General features: G+C 43.3%; 1 protein-coding gene across 2 annotated transcripts in view; it reads left to right on the top strand.

The window, feature by feature from the left end:
- The window catches only part of ELOVL6 (ELOVL fatty acid elongase 6), an 84,088-nt gene that overhangs the window by 44,991 nt on the left and 19,234 nt on the right, over positions 1–19,863 (top strand). Inside the window, exon 2 of one of the 2 annotated variants that reach the window (XM_033059949.2) lies at positions 7,078–7,209. The exons of the other annotated variant lie outside the window; for it this stretch is intronic. Within the exon in view, the coding sequence (XP_032915840.1) occupies positions 7,078–7,209 (132 nt within the window). The remainder of the gene's footprint in view (positions 1–7,077; positions 7,210–19,863) is intronic. 2 annotated transcript variants of the gene reach the window in all.

Below are 19,863 nucleotides of genomic sequence, written 5' to 3'. Positions count from 1 at the left end.
ATTTGCTGCCCCTTCCCAGTATTGTGTTTTCCTGCATGAGGCTTGGGTGGCTGATCTCTTCTTGGCACTCTGTTGCCTTCGTTGGGGGGAAATGAAGGCAAGTGGCGACCTGGTTAGAGCAGGCCACGGCGAACACACACACATACACTTTTACAATCCCAGTCGCCGGACAAATCACGCGCTACACTGATGCAGTCGATGGTGAAATGCGTTTATTTCTCGGCAAACACGGGCTTAAGTAACTTCGATACAGCTGTGATTGGCTAACGCCATGGAGAGGGCGGGGTCTAACTCCTCGTGCATAACGACGTCTTCTGAGTGAACTTTCTAGCTCACCACATTTCCCCCCTCTCCATGACCGATTAAGCCTTCGCAGCTGCGCTAAACTGATGTTAGTAACAACTCGTGAAACATATTAGTAACAACACACGAACTATTTTAAATGTCTAAATGCAATCGCAACTTGGTTATAACTTATCTAGTCCAACAATGAAACGGGAACCGAACATTAACACGGGTACAACAACTGCAACTAGTCCCACTAGGGTGAACACATGGGTGGTAAACAGGGCTGTTGGGTAAACAGGGGAATCGAACTGATTTCATTGTCGGAGCATTTGGCCGTGACATTGGAACTTGTCTTCGAGTTCTTTGCTTGGCTGATGAAGCAGGTTTGGCAACGACAGAACACCGAAGCACGAAGATGGAACGCGAGGCTGACAAGATGGATCACGGCAGTGAACCTGTCAAAAGAAACTCAAGAGATTTCGTTAGTTTCATTGGTTTTGTTAGACAGCACGGGCTTTATGGATTTTAATGGGCACCACTTGATGACATCATCATTTTTTTTACTGCCGCGTACTCTCTGCCTGTTACAACTAGCTTCCATCGTCTCTTTAGCGCAGGAAGCTTCTGCTGTCTCCAGAGCAGTCACTGCTTCAGAGGTTAGCTCCAGTTCACTTGCTGTGGTGTCATCACTCACATTCTTTCTAGTCTCTGGCACTGTCTTAGCAGTGCATCCTCCGCAGTAACACTCAGTTCGGCTACTTTCTGAATTTCTTTCTCTTCCTCTGAGGTTTGTTCTCTCATTGCTTCAGCATCTTTCACTCGTTGGGCTTCCATCTTTTCCTGTTCTGCTGCTTCACACTCCGATAAAGGAACAACAGCTGGAATATCAGAATGTTCTTCAGCTGTTTCTGCCATGTCTCCTCTTGCTTGTTACCTGCAGCTGAGTCCGCGCACCAGGGTGCTGGCAGAGGAATTCTTGCATGTGTGGGCACGCTCCTGCCTGGACTGCTGGATGGGGACCCGGTGCCCCTCCAGGAGGAGTGCCCGCAGTCCTGGCGCGAGAAGAAGCTGATGGAGGGACTGCTGCGTGGATGGGAGCTAGATGTTCTTCTTCTGTGACTGGCTGGTTCGATGCCCAGATGCCTTGGGGCAAATCTCCTGTCTTTCTCCCCGCTTCTTTTCCCTGTGGTTTTTTTGTTTTTTTTTTTTTTTTTTTTGGCTTTTAAAAATAACATTGCCCACTTTATTTTGAACTTCCACGCTATTGGGGCGAACGATGAAGAAATTAATTCTTTTCTTTACGTTTCAGTAGTGCTACAGGTTTGGCTTCACCGCGAAGGGTGGGAAGCAGCAGCAGCTCGTGTTTACGGAGCTGCGGCACCAACCTGGGCCAGGGCTGTGGGGTGTGAGGCATCCCCCGTTCCTCCCGACGGGCTGGGAGCGGGGGGCTCTCCCTCCGCCACCTTCCCATCCTCTTCAGAGATGCCCTCCGCCGCCTGGAACAGCTCCTCGGCGAGGGCGGCAATGCGGGACGGCGCCTCTTCCCTCAGCAGCTCCCGCAGCAGCGCTTCCACAGCCTCCACCCGCGGCCCCGCCATGGCCCCTCATGTTCGTCACTGCCCGTGTGTGAGGCGCGAGAAAGCTCTTGGCCCCGCCCCTCGCCCTCAGGCTCGGCGCCATCTTGTGACGCGTAGAGCAGCGGTGTTTTTTTTTTTTTTTTTTTTTTTTTTTTTTAAAAACTTCTTCAGGGCTCGCCTCTTTAAAGATGCCCTGAGGCTCACACATTTTCTTGCAGTCTGGCGACCGATTAGTAGCTGGATTGGGGGTTGAGATAAGGGACTGGGGCCTCGAGCGGTTGTCAGTTTTCGACCCTGCATGATCACCAGACACAGACTGAGTGGCGGCCACCTCCACTTTCGGTGTGATTTTTAAACAGCCTCGGGCCATTCTCCAAGTTTCCCGTTTTAACCACGCTCCCTCCAGAGTCCTCACAACTCCTCCCCAGCTCTCCAAACGTTTACCAGAGCTGGAGACAATCACGTTGTTAGTGCAGGCGTTAGTACACTCCCTCCAGCACCCTGAATGCAGGGTGTCTGTGGTACGGTCTATCGCCCTCGATTTTAACAACTGCATGATTACGTAATCAAAATCCCTTAATTTGCATTGGATGCCACATTGCCTATGCAATTGGGGAACTACCTTGCCAAGCGCATCCATTTCTTGGCGGTACGTGAGCGTCCTCACCGTCGGGGTCAGATCCAGCTGCCTCGACCGCCCACCTCCTCCAGCACGAGTCCCGTCACCCGGACCGCCCTCAGCCGTGTGTATCGGGGGCTATTCCCTCACCCGAACACCTGGGGGCGATCCCGGGTTTCGGCACCACTATGTTGCCTTCGTTGGGGGGAAACAAAGGCAAGTGGCGACCTGGTTAGAGCAGGCCACGGCGAACACACACACATACACTTTTACAATCCCAGTCGCCGGACAAATCACTCGCTACACTGATGCAGTCGACAGTGAAATGCATTTATTGCTCGGCAAACACGGGCTTAAGTAACTTCGATACAGCTGTGATTGGCTAACGCCATGGAGAGGGCGGGGTCTAACTCCTCGTGCATAACGACGTCTTCTGAGCGAACTTTCTAGCTCACCACAGCACTCCATGGTGCCTGAGTGGACTTTCCTGCATGGGACTCCCTGGCTGGAAATGAGGAGAAGCTTTGTTGCTGTATTCCTTTCTCATTCTCAGTTTCTGCCTCTCTCTTCTCAGCTATACTTTTCCTCTTTCCTATCTCTGTTCCTCTGCCATAGGTGTGCCCATGGATGCAGGAAGCATTCTTCCACGGGTTCCAGCACAGAAAGGACTTCAAGCTTTCTTGCCTTCCGTGCTGTCCCAGCTGTATGTCCATCTCATGGCTACCAGCTCCCATCATTTGCTGCCACACTTACTATTAATCCTTTCTCTTCTCTTTCTCCCATCATGTCTCCCAGCTTCTTCCTCTCCCTTTGCCTCATGACACAGCCATCTCTCTGCTACTGTCCTGGAAGATCTGTCTCACATCTTCAGCCTGTAGCCCCTCTTGCCTCTCTCTCTTGTAAGACCAAATACAGCTTTTAATATGTTCTCCGGAAACCTATAAAAGGGCAAAGAGCTGGCAACTTTTGTCAGAGGAACATGGAGTTGTATTCAGTAGCGATAGTACTTAGTCCTGAAAATCTGAAAATGTAGGAAGGTGGGAGACAACTGTGAGAAACAGAAATGCCAGAAAAATGTGGAGGATTTGGCAGCCCCATCTTTAAGTCTACTGTGTTACCCTGCAGAACAGAACTGAAGACAAACATATGAATGTGCTAACATTTAAATTATTGGATGCAAGTCTGTTACTGGCTTACTTTGAGGGATTTTTTTTTTTTTTTAGTTTGAAGGTTAATTTTTTTTGTCATCATTCTTCTCTATTTAGTTTCACTTCAGGTAATAGTATTGAAAAGTTGCATCACTCCAGAGCAGCTCCAAACCCTTTGTCTTTCAAAATGCTTGTTCAATATTACCTTCCTTTGGCTAAAATTGTATTAGACCTAGTTGAATTCTGTCAGACTGCCATTGCTTTGTGTCACTAGCCCAGGACCAGACTGTAGTATGAACCTTTGGGAAAATCCATCATAAAAACACTGGTAGGAAACTGGTTAATACCAGTCTAATGGAGTTTATCAGATTATCTTAAGAGTACATACCTCTGCAACCCCTTTGTAATTCTATCACCTGGCCTGCCCGGTTCTTTTAACCATTGTTAGGCTGAAAAAATGGTGAAAGTTCAAAGTCCTTTGGGTGCAAAAAGTAGGAGGCATCAAAACAGTCGATGATTTCAAGTTCAGCCTAATCATTATTCAGTGTTGTGTTTACCTCTGATGGGAGATAATACTACTGTGTCCCTCCTTGTCAGAAACTGCTTACAGCTGCTCTCTGCAGTTTACATCACGTGTGCAGTCAAATCTTGCCATGTCTGCCACTGCTACTATGAAGCTGCCACTGCTGCATACTCTGGAAGTACCATTTACCATCATTGTAAATAATGCTATACTCATTACAAAGCTCTAAAGAGACCTAAAAATTTATCTGTTCTAATTACTGTAACTATTGACCTCAATAAATTGATTGAACTCACAAAATATAGTTCCAGTCATAAGAAGCAAAATGAAATGTTACTTGATATAAATATATAGATTATCTGGCTCAGGAAGAAGTGGAGACAGACAGAACATAGACCTGAACTGCAAACTCATTCAGACTGCTTTTTTTGTCTTTAACTGGAACTGAAGTTGAATCATTATTTTGAAGTCTCAACTGTATTTGATCTAGAACTGATTGTTTCCAGCTTGCCTTCTTGTGAAGTGTCTCTAGCTACTGCTCTTGAATCCTGTCATCCTCCCCTGCCAACCTCCATGGCCTGTGCTGTGCATGGCAGCTACATGGCAGCACTGCGTTGCAGTCTTTTCCCCTGCACTACTTGGGATGCCATTCTGCACTACTCTCAGTTGCTTTGGAGATCCATGCATGGATCAGTGCAAGATAGACCTTACCCATGCCCAGAGCAGCTGTGTGCTGTGCTTCACACTGCTGCTGAAAAGGCTGCAGAGGGAAGGAGATGGGACTGCAGTCCAGATTTACAGTAAGAGCCTGCTTCTATCTTTTAACCCATAAATCTTGTGTAAACAGTTAGGTGGTTCAGTATGAGCAAACTTGAGGTGGTTCATCATTACCCAGACTGGTCGACAAATATTTACTGATCTCCAGCCAAGTTAAAGTGCAGTCATGCATTCAGATTGGTGATTCTGTCCCTTCCCTGACCAGTGAAGTAAAATAAATGCTTTTTTCAGTATGATATGAGTAAGGGCTGAAGCTTTGTGATTTTCGAAAGCTAGTTGTGATAACCATTGCCATGGCAATTAAATCATCTCAATGCACAAGGTGAGAGGGTGCTGGCTCTGTGGTTGTCCTGGGCTTCCTGGGGCTTTTGCCAGCATGGAAATCCAGTGGATTACAGGCACTGGTTCCTCCTTCCTCAGAGCATCAGGTGTATTTTCATGCAATTACCCATGTTTTACAACACAGAGCTATAAATACATCAGTAGAAAGAGAGTTTCTCAGTGGGCAGAAAATGGCATGCTGCAAAATGCATACTTGATATGCATCTGGAGTTAGTTTTTACTTAACTTTCACACTTATATAAAATTCAATTTATTTCTTTTGATTGAAAGTTGCATGTGCTTTCTTTTTATTTCCAGTCAGATGTGCTACAGCTTTTCTTAGTTTTTCTGAACCTTCCAGGAAGACCCTTGGCCATCAAGGGCTTCGTGATCCCTTACCAGCTGCCTTGAGGAGATGCAGGCACACGCTGTGCTGCACCACACTGCTTGTCCCTCAGAGCTGTGCTGTGCTGGACAGATTCCTTGGCACAGGGTAACCTCAGCTGGCCAGTCACAATGGAAGAGCCCAGAGGTGGCATCTACTAGGTACCAGTAGTGTCACCATAGCATATTCTTGTCTTTATCTTGAGGTGAAACAACATAGTGTCATTTAAAAATCCAGTTGAAAATCCTCTGAAATGTCTGAAGACATCAGTATGGGTGAGCCTCTATCCCAATGGGAAGCCTGGGCAATGTGCCAATACCTGATCATAGGCCTGTCTGCCACTACTGCCCTCAGGATTCCAGTGTCAGAAGGAAATAAAGGTCTTGTAGCCTGCTGTTGTCTTTTCTGTTACATTAATGAAGTAGTTACCTTTCTTGAGAGGATTTGTCATTCTTTCTTGGTGTGCAATAGGAACCAGAACCTCCAAGTTCAAAACCATACTCCACCCTGTATTTGTGAATGTAGTAATAAATTATGTAGAGAAAATTCTATTCTTGAATAGATGCCCTTCCAGTTAGGCCACCATTAATGGTGTACATTATTAAGCCTTAGTCAGTGTTATATTGTGCTGTGTGGGAAGGAGTTCCAGGCTGAGTCTATTTTTGACCTCTAATGGTTGATTTACAATGAGTTATAGTAGTAGAGTTCAAATACTTGGTTATTATTGCTGAGTTGGACTACTATCAGGCAATTTAAAAATAAAATTAGCAATTTGAAGAGTATAATTGAAGTTGCTTAAGAGAGCCCTGCTTGACCTTTTAGCAAATGCACTGGATTTCCTGAACCAGCACTCACGGGCAGGGCAATGACACAGGGAAATACCAACAAGAACGGTCCTGCTGCTTAATGGGGCTACTGACCTCTCCTTGCTGATTCTCTGCTTCTTGTGAGGCTCATCATGGTGTGTTGCAGTCCTCATGATCTTTAAGTGTCTTTTCAGGGGAAAGAATGGGAAACTAAATTGCCACTTAGGGAGGATCCTGCAGGAAACAAAAATTTGTGTAAAAAAGATAAATGAGGCGCAAATGTGATCAGTTGGTTCAAGTATCAGCCATGTTTTGCTTGCAGAAGTGTGTCTGGGGTCTGCGATATCTACTCTATTCCTCACTGTTCTGAAACTGGTGAAGAATGGGACCCAAATTTGTCTGTCCTTTTCCAGAACTTCCCCAGGGTCAGTTTTGCCTGCACCCAGCCCTGAGTGTGTGCTGGCACGTAGTTTCATACAGAAATGATAAGCTTAACTGGGATGCAGGAATGTCTCCAAAAGAGTTTCCTTTCAAGCAAGCGTACAGGCCCTTAGCAGTGATGTCCATATGTGGCTGCTGTGCATCTAATACTAATTAAACATTTGACAGGTGTTTTTTGGTTTTGTTTTGCAGGAAGAAATCATTCCTGTTTTCAGCTCTGTACGCTGCCTTTATATTTGGTGGTCGGCACCTAATGAACAAACGAGCAAAATTTGAACTGAGGAAGCCACTAGTGCTTTGGTCTTTGAGCCTCGCTGTCTTCAGGTAGGCACTTCTTCACATCTCCTGCCTTTGACATCAGGCCCTGAGGATGTTTGAGGTTCTTCATGTACAGCAACACTGCTAGTGCAACAACAGGCTCACACAGAAATCACATTTCTTTGCTTCTGCTATTCAGGGTTGTGTCCTGATCCACTCCTTAACACTGAAATGATCCCCTTTAACTTACCAGATCATAGCGCATTTGAAGAAGGGAGAAATCAATAACCTTCACGAAGAACAAAGGTGAAAATAAAGGAGGACATGAGAAAAAGTGCTTATCATTGCAATGCATTTACCATGCAAGCTACAAATGTAAATAAACACATTAAGATGTTAGTCTTGTTCTCACTTTACTAGTAGTATTATGTTTGTGCGGTGTATATATATGGAATATTTAGTCAGGACTCTCATCTCCATTACAGTGAGGTAAAACAAAAAAGTCACTGGGTTGATGACAGGTAAATTAGACCGTTGTAACTGATATCAGGAACTGATTTCTGGTTATTCCATCAGAAATTGCTTTTGACTGTAGCAAAAAGGTAGCTCCACAGAGAAACACTGTTTTTTAGTGATGAACATCTCTTGGCTGTGTGTTGACTGCATATTTATTATGGGCACTGTCATGTTCAGATTGTTGGTAGTTGTTGAAGTCAGAAGTAAAATTGACCAACCTGAACTCCACTTTGTATGTTTAATATGCTAATTTTTAATGAGGCAAAGATAAATGAATGAATAAACAAATGGTTATGAAAATGGCCCTTACAAACACATGACTTTTGGTACAAATTACAGTAATTTTACAACTATAAGGCGCACCCTTTTGACTAAAATTTTCCCTCGAACCCGGATGTGCGCCTTATAGTCCGGTGCACCTTATCTGATGTGCAAAGTTGTGAAATTTGCCAAACTGGAAGTGTGAGCTGTGAGCCGTGGGGGGAGCCGGAAGTGCCACGGCAGCTGGCTGGGGGCGGGCCCGGAGGCCCGCGGCACCGCCCCTGCCGGGTGGAGGCGGGCCACGGGGCCCGCGGCACCACCCCTCTCGGGTCCAGGCAGTCCCGGGGGCCCATGGCTGCTGGGTGAATGCCACCCAGAGGGCCCGCGGCACCCCCCTTCCGGGTCCAGGCAGTCCCAGGGTCCCATGGCTGCCAGGTGAATGCCGCCCAGAGGGCTCGCGGCACCCCCCTTCCTGGGTCCAGGCAGTCCTGGGAGCCCATGGCTGCCGGGTGAATGTGGGCTAGGGGGCCCGCGGCACCGCCCCTGCCGGGTGGAGGCAGGCCCGGGGGCCAATGGCTGCCGGGTTGAGGCGGGGCCTTGGCCAGCAACCGCGTGGGGTGAGCTGGGGGCGGAGCCTCGCTGCAAAAAAAAAAGTGCACCTTATAGTCCAGTGTGCCTTACCTGATCTACAAAGTTGCGAATTTTGCCGACTCCGGGGGGGTGCGCCTTATGGTCGTGAAATTACTGTACTAGTAATAGTACACAGATGACCTGAGAACTACCCTTCATTTCAGGGACTATTAGGACTGTAAGTGAGAGCTCACTGAACAACATATAGACCATTCACAAGCTGTTATCAAACACTGCTACTTGTATCTTTCTAATGTCAATATCATAATTACTGATTATATTACTTCACAACTACATAAAACATGTTTGCTTACTGAGCAAGTGTGAATGGTACATTACTTTTCACAGGATGGGAATGTTTTTTGCTGAGAGACTCTACAGAATGAAATAAAGCAGGAATGGAGAAGTTTCACTTTTTTCATGGCTTTTGCTTTTGTTCTCCAAAATTGTATCACCTTGAAACTTCCCAAAAGTCTGACAGGGGAAAATAAATCATATTTCTAATATCTAGGACATGCTAACAAACGAACTTTATTTTGGCTTGGTTTTAATAGTTCATCAACACATCAAAGAATATCTCAGAGCAGACAAAACTTCTAGCAGTCTAAATAACTTTGAGAGCAAGTTCTGACACTGTGGAAATTTGTAATTTTCATTTGATTGCACTTGGTGCTGTATTTCTTGCTATGTGTCTAATGTGATTTTGCTTGAAGGTCCTGGAAGCAATTGTCATTATTTGTTCCAGAAATGGCTGAATCTCAGCAGCTGATGAATTGGTTCTTAGATGACATTTTGGATTTTTGGATCTGTTTGTAAATTTGTTTGTAGCCAGCAGGATCCCAATTCTGATAGCACTTTCTTAATGAATGGGGACACTAGGAACTAGCTGGCTTACACAAAGCATTTGCAGTTTAATTCTCAATCTGAGGTGGAGAAACATGATTTTGAAGCTCTCCTTTGCATAAGATGTCTAGGGTAAATTTGAAAATCAAATTATTTTGAGATATGGGTGGCATTCACAGTGTAGGGTTTTAAAGCAATTTTGCTAGCTAATTTCTTCCCAAAATCACAAGTGATCAATGCACCATACACTGCCTTAGATGGACTTTGAAATCAACACATTCATTATTTGCTGATTGGAGTTTCCATCATAATCATATGAAATAGCCAAGTCATGGTCAGCATGAGCTGCCGAGAGATGCTGGGTGGTATAAAAATGTGGACTTCATGTTTTGAAGCTACAAGCTGCCAGGATGAATGCCACAGAGTCCACCTCTGGGCAGGCACTCGATAAGAAGCATTGGCCAGAAAGGGTACAGTTAGGAGAGGGACTCACAACTCCTCCATCAATTCAAATAGCACCGTTGAGGGACAAGGGCTCCCAAAGCACTGCAGAAATCACCCTTTCCTCTGGTATGTTCGGAAAAGAGACAGCAAGGTGGAGTGGGTGTTTAGGATGTTTGGTCTGCCCAGAAGCACTGTGCATTTAACTTGCTGGATTTGCCGTGGGCATCAGTTGATTGTGAAAATTATATGACTATGCTTTGCTCTTCTGAGGTGCTAAGTAGTGTGCTGAAGAGTGAAATAGGGAAGGGGGAAAACCAACCCCAAATGTTTGCAGTAAGACAAAGCATGAAACCTTTGTAGCTTCCATAGCAACTACACGTATACATCCCACATGCAATCCCATACAAAATCCTTTGACTTCTTGCCTGGAAAACAGGAGAAGTGCAAAGAATTCATTAAAACGTGAGACAAAGACAAAGAAGTGTTCATTGTAGAATCCACTACCTGGTGCTTTTGCACTAGTAATGCTGAATGAAAACACTAGTGTCCTTTCTGGGGCCATCAGTCACAGCCTTACTGAATGCCTCAGCAAGCAGCACTTGAAATGCTGTGAACTTTCTGAGTAACTTGGATTTGTTTTTTTTCTGACTCCTGTCATAACTAGGTGTTGCATTTATATATGCTTGGTATGAAAGGCATTCTGGCTTCTGCCGAAGGTCAATTCAGGTACATTTAAAGGACTGTAGACTTAGTATGGATCCATGAAAATGCTCCTTAAATTTCAAAAGACTTCCTCTTTGGCTTTCTTAGAGGCTAAAATGCTCTGACTTTTACAATACCTTGCAGAAATTCTAAGTAATATATTTGTCTGCCATGAAGAAGGAAGAAAAAACTGCCTGGAGAGCCCTCAGTATTCTGCCTCAAGGTCAATGTGATGCTTTTTTTTGGACTCCTTGTTTATCTCATTTTTAGCACTCCTACCATTTTACCTGCTTCAAATATCCTCAGAAATAGTAACACTTAGCAGAGGCTGAAAAGATGTGTTTTAGGCTTTAAAAGAAAAAGAAATTACCTGCCAGGCAATCACATGGTCCTTCTTCAGAATGTATCCTGTATGCCCTCGCACTTGCCAAGATAATTTAAATGTGGTAGCTGTTACAGCAGGAAACTTTCCACACTCATAAATAAACAAAATTACACCACCCTGCTGAGCTTGCTGAGCATTCAGGAGCCCAGTCAAGAGTGAATTTTGTGTCAACACTAGCAGCCAGCAGGATTTCCGAGGAAAAAATGCAGCTTTATTACCCTTTGAAAGTGATGACTAATTTTGAACATTTTGTCTCTGAAAACTTTAGTAGGAGCAATGACAATAAATCCTGGTTTTCCCTTGGAAATCACTGTGGAAACATCATCTCCTGAAATCTTTTGCTGAGAAATCAGTTTGAGATAGTGGGGCTGCTGGGCTGATTTGGTTTTTTGGTCCCTAGCAGGTTTGTTGACTTGTTTCAGTCATTGAAGATTTGTTCTGTTTTGGTTTGGTTTGGTTTTTTTTCTGCACTATAATTGTGTTTACCCAGCCTGGTTATATACTGAAGTCATGGGGGAGCAGTCCCATGTTGCTCTGTGTTAACAGGAACCTGCTGTTAAGAAACTACTCCAAAGGACTTTCTTCAGTCCCATAAGATCCCAAGGAAACCATTGCTGTTTCACCTACACAGTAAAGGGCAGTCAGTCCTGTATTTCTGAATATTTCTTGGGGTTAAAAATCTGCAAGACACATCAAACCTGAAATGCCAGTTTTATATTCATGACGCTTTGAACATGAAGGCGGGGCCATTCATTGAATGTTTTACTTGGAGTCTATCAAAAGTGCCATGTTGGCATCTGTAGAAATCAGCAAAGCAGGACTCACTGAAGGATACAAACTCATTAATTCAGTTTTTCATTACATCTCAGATGGACTTTGTAATTCCTTTTATGGGCCACAGAGTCTGTGTAAGGGTACCTTTTCTTTCAAGGAGCTTAAACGTGTTTGATTGCCTCGTCTTCACAGAGGACAGCAGCATGGCACCATTTTCCTGTGCATCATTGAGGCTGACAGCAGAAGTTTCAGGGTCAAGGCTCTGACTAATAATAGTAAAAGATTGTCTTCCCTAGGGAGTACTGTCACATCATTGCAGGAGGCAAAGAATCTAAAACATCTAACGTGATGCAATCATTTGTAGGCAGAGGCTAAGCTTGACCATGGCTGATGGGTGAAGTTAGAGGAGGAATATCTCTTCATCTAGCCAAGCCACACCACTACCATGCTCTTATCATCCCCTGAGATCACTTAGATTCTAATCCAAACCCAGCTATGCTTTGTAGCAATGGTGGAAATGAGTAGATCTAAGTATGGGGTTTACAAATGTCTTCCTGGTAAGCACTTTCTCTAAGCAGTAAAAATGGTATCAAATGTAGCTAAAAGATTGTTAGCTGCTTGCCACAAAGGTTAGCTGCTAACCAGGGCCTCAAAGGCAAAGCAGAGTAATTTCACAAGTATAAGCTGCACATGATTATAAGCCGCACTTCTGGGTGTCGGCAACTTTTTGTTCTTTGTCCATATATAAGCCACACCAGATTATAAACTGCACTTTTGTTCGCAGTGAGGATGCTTTCGCAACAAAGTAACCAATTTATAACAATCACGTGATTGCGGGTTTTACTGGCAGGTGCTCAATTTGTGAGCTCCACTCCCCCCCGCGGTGCCGACGGGACCCCACCTTCCCCCGTGGTGCCAGTGGGAGTGAGCCCAGCCCGCCTTCCCCCGTGCTGCTGACGGGAGCCCGCCTCCCCACACCGTGCAACACAGTAACCAATTTGTTACAATTGCACGATCGCGGGGTTTACTGACAGGTGCTCAATTCGCAAGCTCGGCTCGGCCTGCGGCTCACACTTTCGGGTTGGCAAATTTCAGAACTTCGTCCATATATTGGACGCTCCGGAGTATAAGCTGCACTTCCATGTTGGGACCAAAATTTTAGTCAAAAGCGTGCGGGTTATAATCGTGAAATTATTGTAATTCCCACAACAACAGGTCTTATATTTGAAAGACAAACCCAACAAGACTCACTAAAGGAAGATCACTCACTTTGCCTTTATGGAGCTGGTGATGACTGATTTGCTACTGGAAGCACAGAAGCATGTGTAGAGGGCTTTGCACCCATAGAGGGCTCCTGACAAGGTAATTCAAGACATGCCTTTATGTGAAGAGCTCAACTCTGAGCTGAATTAAACAGAAGAGACAAAACATATGTTTAAAGAAAAGATTTCAGTTGCTTGCATTTGTGACTTTGAAATACCAGTAATTTCATGATTATAAGCCGCACCATTTTGACTAAAATTTTGGTCCGAACCCGGAAGTGCGGCTTATAATCAGGTGCGGCTTATATATGGACAAAGAACAAAAAGTTGCTGTTTTAGTTTGGAGGACAGGTGTCTGCTGAGAAAGACAGGAGCTTCTCTTTGAAATGGAGAATGTAAACCCCCTCCCTCCAAATTATTATAATTTTGAAATCAAGGGACTTTCGGCAAAAATATGGGAATTAGGAATAACAGTTCTTTACTAGGGAAATTAAAATAGAAATACAGTACTACAAAGAAACAAACTCCAAACCCTGACAAAATCAGAGTACAACCTGACACCCCATCAGGCAGGGTGTTGGTAGCAGTTCAATTAAATGGTGGTTGCAGTCCTCCTGCAGTGACAGATGTGATTCAGTTGAAGCAGTGCTCCTGTAGAAGGTGCAGTTTCCCTCTGGAGGTCCAGTGGTGATGTGGAGAAATCCGGTTTTCCTCTGGAGTCCAGTGGAGAAAGGGGCTCCCTTAGTGTCCCAAAACCTCTGTTTTTATCTTGGTAAGAAATGTTGGGCTCTTCCCCTGGCTGGAGCAACTTCCAATGGGATGAAGTAATTTTATCAGTCCCACAGGGGGACTCAATGGGCCATTAGCAGAAAATGACTTGCTGGAGGAAGGATGGGTTGTGAAAAGATAAAGAACAATGCCCCGCCTGGTTTCAATGGATGGCCCATTAGAGAATATCTGCCGTTGAGATAAGGATCACTGCCCCCACCCTCAACAGATGGTGATAGAATAGATACCTTTTATCACATTCTGTATTGTAATGTGCGGCTTATAATCAGGTGTGGCTTATGTATGGACAAAGAATGAAAAGTTGCTGACACCTGGAAGTGCGACTTATACTCAGTGCGGCTTATAATCGTGAAATTACTTTACATTCTGGTTATCAGGCATGTAAGTAGGAAAATCGATGAAAGATGATTGAGATTTATGTCCCATCGTAAGAAATGCTATTCACAGATACTTGCCATGGAGATTTAAACTTAACTTAATTTCATATGTTGCTGAGCAACCTATCAAAATCTTAAAATACTCTGAAATTTTATGAGGTCCTGACAGTACATTAAAGAGAAAATGAATTACCAAGAAGAGGAGTATTTGCCAAATAACATTAACATTAATAAGCAGCATTTAAAGTTAATTAATAATCTTCTCACTTACAAATTTAAAAGGAAATTATTACAAAGTGAAACATTTCATATATTTGTAAATCATTAATGCACATTCTCAGGACATTTCTCAGAATTCAAATCAGTAAAAGGCTTAATATACACCTACTTAACAATTTATTTCCATAGGACCACGTTCATCTCTACATGCTTAACTGAATTTCTTACATAACAGATATAGAAACATCTTTTTAATTACCAGTTTGGAGAGGAAGTTGAATATTGGATGAACAGCAGAAATTCAGAAAGACTGGAGAGAAGACAAAAATTAATTGGATGAGATTTAATAGTTTAAGAAGAAAAGTTTATTTCTGTAAGTTATTGGAATTCCAGTAGGAAAATACAAAGTGTTGTGTAGAGTGAATTTGTACAGTGCAAACAAATGCTAGCTGGCATTAAAAATTGTGTAGAGGTGATAAAAATACACAGACTAAGAAAAATAAAGTACTGTCAAGAAGATGTATCTCCAATAATCTACCTTATTTATTCTAGCTATCCTTATTCCCAGATTTGTAACTGATGCCATGTGACAAAATGCCGTGCCCATCTTTTAAAATCTCACCCCTTTGTAACACTCTGCTGTTACTCCTGTGGGACTCCTGTGTCCATCAAAGGTTATTTTGAATGTAAGCTCATTTACTGTTTTTACCTACTCAGGCCTAATTAAAAGTAAACTAAGGAGTCACTGTGAGACCTGACTGATTCTACTTACAGGAGATATGGGTAGGACTGTCTAAAAATTATTATGAAAATCTCTTTTCTCAGTGCTAAGCTGGGCCTTCTTTCTTGAAAACATTTTTCTCTGACTTAGCTTGCTTGTCTTTATTGCTGGAAAATGGGCATCTTAGCAAAGTGAATTCAGTACATCATTTAAAAAGCTGTTGTGCTCATTTTGCCCCTGTTCCTTCCCCTCCCTCACAGTCAATGAGTGTGTTGACACTCCATGTGTCACCCTGAATTCCACCTTTCTCATGAGCTCACCCTGTCTCAGTCCACAGGAGCTCTCACAGGTCACCACCACCACCCAGCATCAATAATACCAAAGCAAAGAGAGTATAACTCTGAGAGCAAAACTTTACCTCTCAATTTTATATAGGGATCAGACTGAAGTGTGCATTTGAGGAATAAAATTTGGTAGCTTAAGCAGGGAACTGTACTAGAACTGTACTAGAGAGAAAGTATATAATTAATTTAAAAGGAATCAATCAAACCTCCTTTCTCTGCCCATGTGGCGGCACTTCTATATTTTACTCAGCCTCAATACCTGGTTCGTGAGCACAGTAAAAGGACCTCCTCCATGCAGAAATCCCTGGGGAAATGGTATCTCCATGTATTTTCTTCTGAGTAAGTCCCCGACAGCTTGTGCTTGTTGGAGGCAGCAGAATACAGCATTGAGAGGTGTTAACTTGCATGACCTATCAAATCCAATGCTTCATCTGCAGACGAGCTGTGAATAGACACTGCCAGACTCACACACAGGGCTTGGCTGCATATGGGTGTCGGCCCATGGTTTAGCAGAGTCACTGTTTTGTCACAAGTTTATTTCTTCTGAACAAATGTGTTTCTTTGTGCCCGTACCATTCAGCATCCTCCCCTTAGGTTGTTGAATTAAAAGAGAAAAATAAATAATTTGCCAACTGTAGGCAAGTCCCTGAGATGTGAACTTCTCTAGGGGCTTGCAGGAGTATTACCCCACTGAGGACAGAATGAAAAAGAAGATCAGTGGTTCCAGGCCAGCAACTGGTATTAAATTTACGGATCTGAGCAACTCATTACAGTTGTATTATAATTTCTAACTTTTTAAGCCTCCTTTATTCTGTCAAATGCTAATGTTTCCTTGTAACTTAGATATTTCTTATTTTGTTATCTGCCACTTTTACAGCTTTACTGATGGCTAGCTTCATTGGCTGGCTTGATTCTTTGCTAAATCTTTTACTTTATTACTGTTTGGCTTTATTTGCATGAGATAATTTCAAACTCCTGAATATATACATTTCAGTGCTATACATGACAGTTACTCTGCAAACTTGATACTTTTGATCCTGTAAGTACCTTAATTTTTCCAAAAGAACTAGATAATGCCACTTTTTGGATTATCATTTAAATCACTACAATTCTATACCTACTCTAAGATTTCCTTGAGATGATGTTGGATGCCGAGAATAATTTCAGTAACAGCAACAGGAACAAGTGCAAATGCCCCTGACGCATTCATTAAGAATTGCTTAAGAGTGCAACATTGTGCTTATGAAATCCTCAACGGGCTTACTTTAGAAATCATCAGATGAATTCCTTAATTCCTATGAGATTTGGCACCAAACACAAGGGCTTAAGTTGTAATTGATTTTTTTTTCCTTTCTAGCAATTGAGCCACAGTCCAAACTTGTTCAAATAAATATCCAATAATTAAGAAGTATTTCTTGAAAGAAAAATATCTCATTGACAATGCAGCCTTCACAAGGTGCCAAGGGAATTCAGCTACAACAAAGCCCAGTTATATTTTAGTGATGGTGTTTGCTTGAGAAATAACAGCTTTCATCAGATATTGTTCCTGCAAGTTCCTACACTCCACGTGCCAGATCACCAGAAGGCAATGTCACCAGGTAGCAGCGCACTGAAGAGGGTGAAACCAGGTAATAGGTAATTACTATGATTAGCTTGTAACTGACTCTTTGGAAATCAGAGGAGATACAGGGATGTATGGGTAGAGCCGGAAATTTTTTTTTTTGGCAATGTATGGGTACAGGAGTGTCCCTCTGGTGTTCCTTGGGTGATGATTGAGTGCAACTGCCCTTCAGCCTGACCATTACTCCCTGCTTATCTTACCAAAACCCAGCGGGCCTTGCATAGCTGCCAAGTGCTCTGGGTAAGGCTCTCCATGCAAGCATAACTCTTTTTGCTGTCACCAGTTATCTTCCCCTCTGTTGCACAGGCTACTGGTAGGGATCTAGACTCAGCTTTTTTTTTTTCTTACTGTGCATTTTAAGTAGTGCAAGTTCTTCCACCAACTCGCAAAGCTTCACATATTGATTATTTTTTTTGTGCTCTCCTTTCAGGATTGTCTGAATATAGCTATTCCAAATAATAAGGAAGGCAGATCTGGAGAATCAAACCATATTTATTCAGGCTTTGTGAGGAGAGACTGGAAGGCAGTACCTGTGGTAGATTGATTTTTATCCACATATACAAATAAGCCTTACAAGTAGTAGCTGCAGCAATTGGCAGAATTGAGAATTGTTGAGTTTGCCACTTCAGCAAGGGAGAGTCAGATGGATTTTCCTCTGCTGTGGTGTTAATGTGATTAAAATCTCCAGATGACAGTGTCCATTGATTGGGAGCCCTGCAGAGATGTTACTGTTTGGGTATGCTTAATGAGGTCCCTGGGGAGGGAAAGAAATAAGTTAGGTCTGGCTTTCCTTCCCGTTTTGTCAATAAAAAGGACAAAGAAATGGTTTGGGGAGCCAGGTGAGTTGTGACTAAGAAATCTGCTGACAAGACGGGAGGGCTGAAGGGAGTGGCCCCACACTGAGGGATTTATTGCTGAGAAGAAAAAGGCTGATGCAAAATGCACAGTATCTGCCCTCACTTGAAAACCAGAGTGGGCCATCACTTTATTAGACCTCATTATCTCCCCCAAAATTTATCACATGGGATCCTAACACCACCCAGGCATGCATGCATGCATATGCTTATGGGTCTATAAAGCTGCACAAATGATATATAATTTCTTGGAGCGATGTAAAATATTTGCACAATTTTTAAATCAGTCTGTGCTGGCCTGACTTCAGGTTGGGTCCCAACTGAAAACTCAAATGATTTGCATTGAAAAGCTTTCTAGAAAGGCATCTGGATCAGTGCAGTAGACAGGTCTAAAAAAAACGGTTTGTGCGCTTGGTTCACTGGTAGGGGTCTTTTTTAGAAATGGAAGGGTAATTTGTTTTGTGATTTTGATAGGATTGAGCCCAAACCTCAAAGTATGCATGAGTTTGTGCAGCAAGAAATTTTCCACCAAAAAGACTGATGATAACTGCAAAGATCAGTACAAGTTGTGCTCACACACACGGTCCTGAGAGCCAGAGAACCTCATTATAAAACACTTCCAGTACTGCTAACCAGCAGGTTTTAGGATAAGCAAGCACCATACTGAAAAAAAGTCTTATTCCTCATCTTCCTCTATTCCAACCTTTTTTTTTTTTTTTTAATCATTACTGTGGCTTGGACTTCATTGTGAATTAGTCACCTTGACTTTCAAGTCTGGTGAAGGAGGACTGTGTGGGTGAACTGCAAGGTGAATTGACAACTGTCGATTTGTTCTCCTTCCCAGTTAGGAAATGGTCAGAGGGAGAGGCTGAGGAGCAACTAGGAAGCAAAACATCAGAAGGAAGGTTTTACTGTTGGGGCTTGTTAAGTTTTTGGGGTCCTCATGTCCTTGCATTTGTGTATGTTTTGGAGGGACCCATTTATGTTATTCAGAGCAGTGGATTATAGAGTTTGTAATAAACATAATGGTACCTAATACAGCATTGGTACATTTCCTGCTGCATTGTTAACTGTAGCCTGTGTATTTCCAGGCTTTTGAGTCAGTCCTGAGATTTTCTGTCACCCTGTGAGGGAGTATATTTGAAACAAGATCCAGCAGAGATGCCAAGCACTGTTTTTGATGCCTTTTCAGTGGCTTCCTAGAGCAGAATAGCTGCTCAGAGCACAGTGTCACATTTTGAATTCACTAGTGCCCGGGCAGGCTGGAAAAGGTCCTGCCTTTCCTGGTCTTCATTTTCCCCACTATGAATGAGAGCAATGAAATAATGTCATTAAGAAGTGGAGGAGAGACTATTTTAGCTGTGTCTTTCACCAGTCCAGGTAAATGGCATGGTCATGGAGCCAGCCAGAGCAGCACAGAGGGGTGGGCAGCAAGGCACTGGAAGCAGCACCTGCTTGTGGGATGGGTGGAGTGGTGGGATAGCTCCAGCAGCGTGGGCTGGAGCTAACTGTGGGGTGCATGAATGTAGGAGCTTAGAGCAGAGAAGAGCTGCACAGAATGCCCATCGCTAGTAATCACATTCACCTTCCCAGTGAAAGTGAATATTTACAAACAATGCATTCTCTTTCCTCTCTCAGCTGGAGAGGTAAAATTGCAAGGGAACAAAGGCATTAGTCATTACAAGCTTTCAGGCAGTTTAGGAAGTTAAAGGTATTTTCTAGTCTGAAACGTTTGTGAAAACTGTGCTCTTAATTACAGTACTTAAGTAATTTTATAGATACCTTGCAGCCTTTCAGACATATGGACTGAAGAGGATGAGTTCTGTCTTCTTTTTAAAGAATGTGATTAACATGAGTGCTCTTAAAGGACTGTTGTGTTAGTTTTTGAAAAAGTGCTTTTAAAGGTATTCAGTTACCATAAGAAAAAAGTGTATCATGGAACCAAGGCCCTTATTCCGTAAGTTTTTTTCCCAGCCTG

Source organism: Catharus ustulatus, chromosome 5, assembly GCF_009819885.2.
Source record: "Catharus ustulatus isolate bCatUst1 chromosome 5, bCatUst1.pri.v2, whole genome shotgun sequence".
Lineage (NCBI taxonomy): Eukaryota > Metazoa > Chordata > Aves > Passeriformes > Turdidae > Catharus > Catharus ustulatus.
Note: the sequence above shows the minus strand (reverse complement) of the source record. Positions and strands in the feature narration are given on the sequence as shown.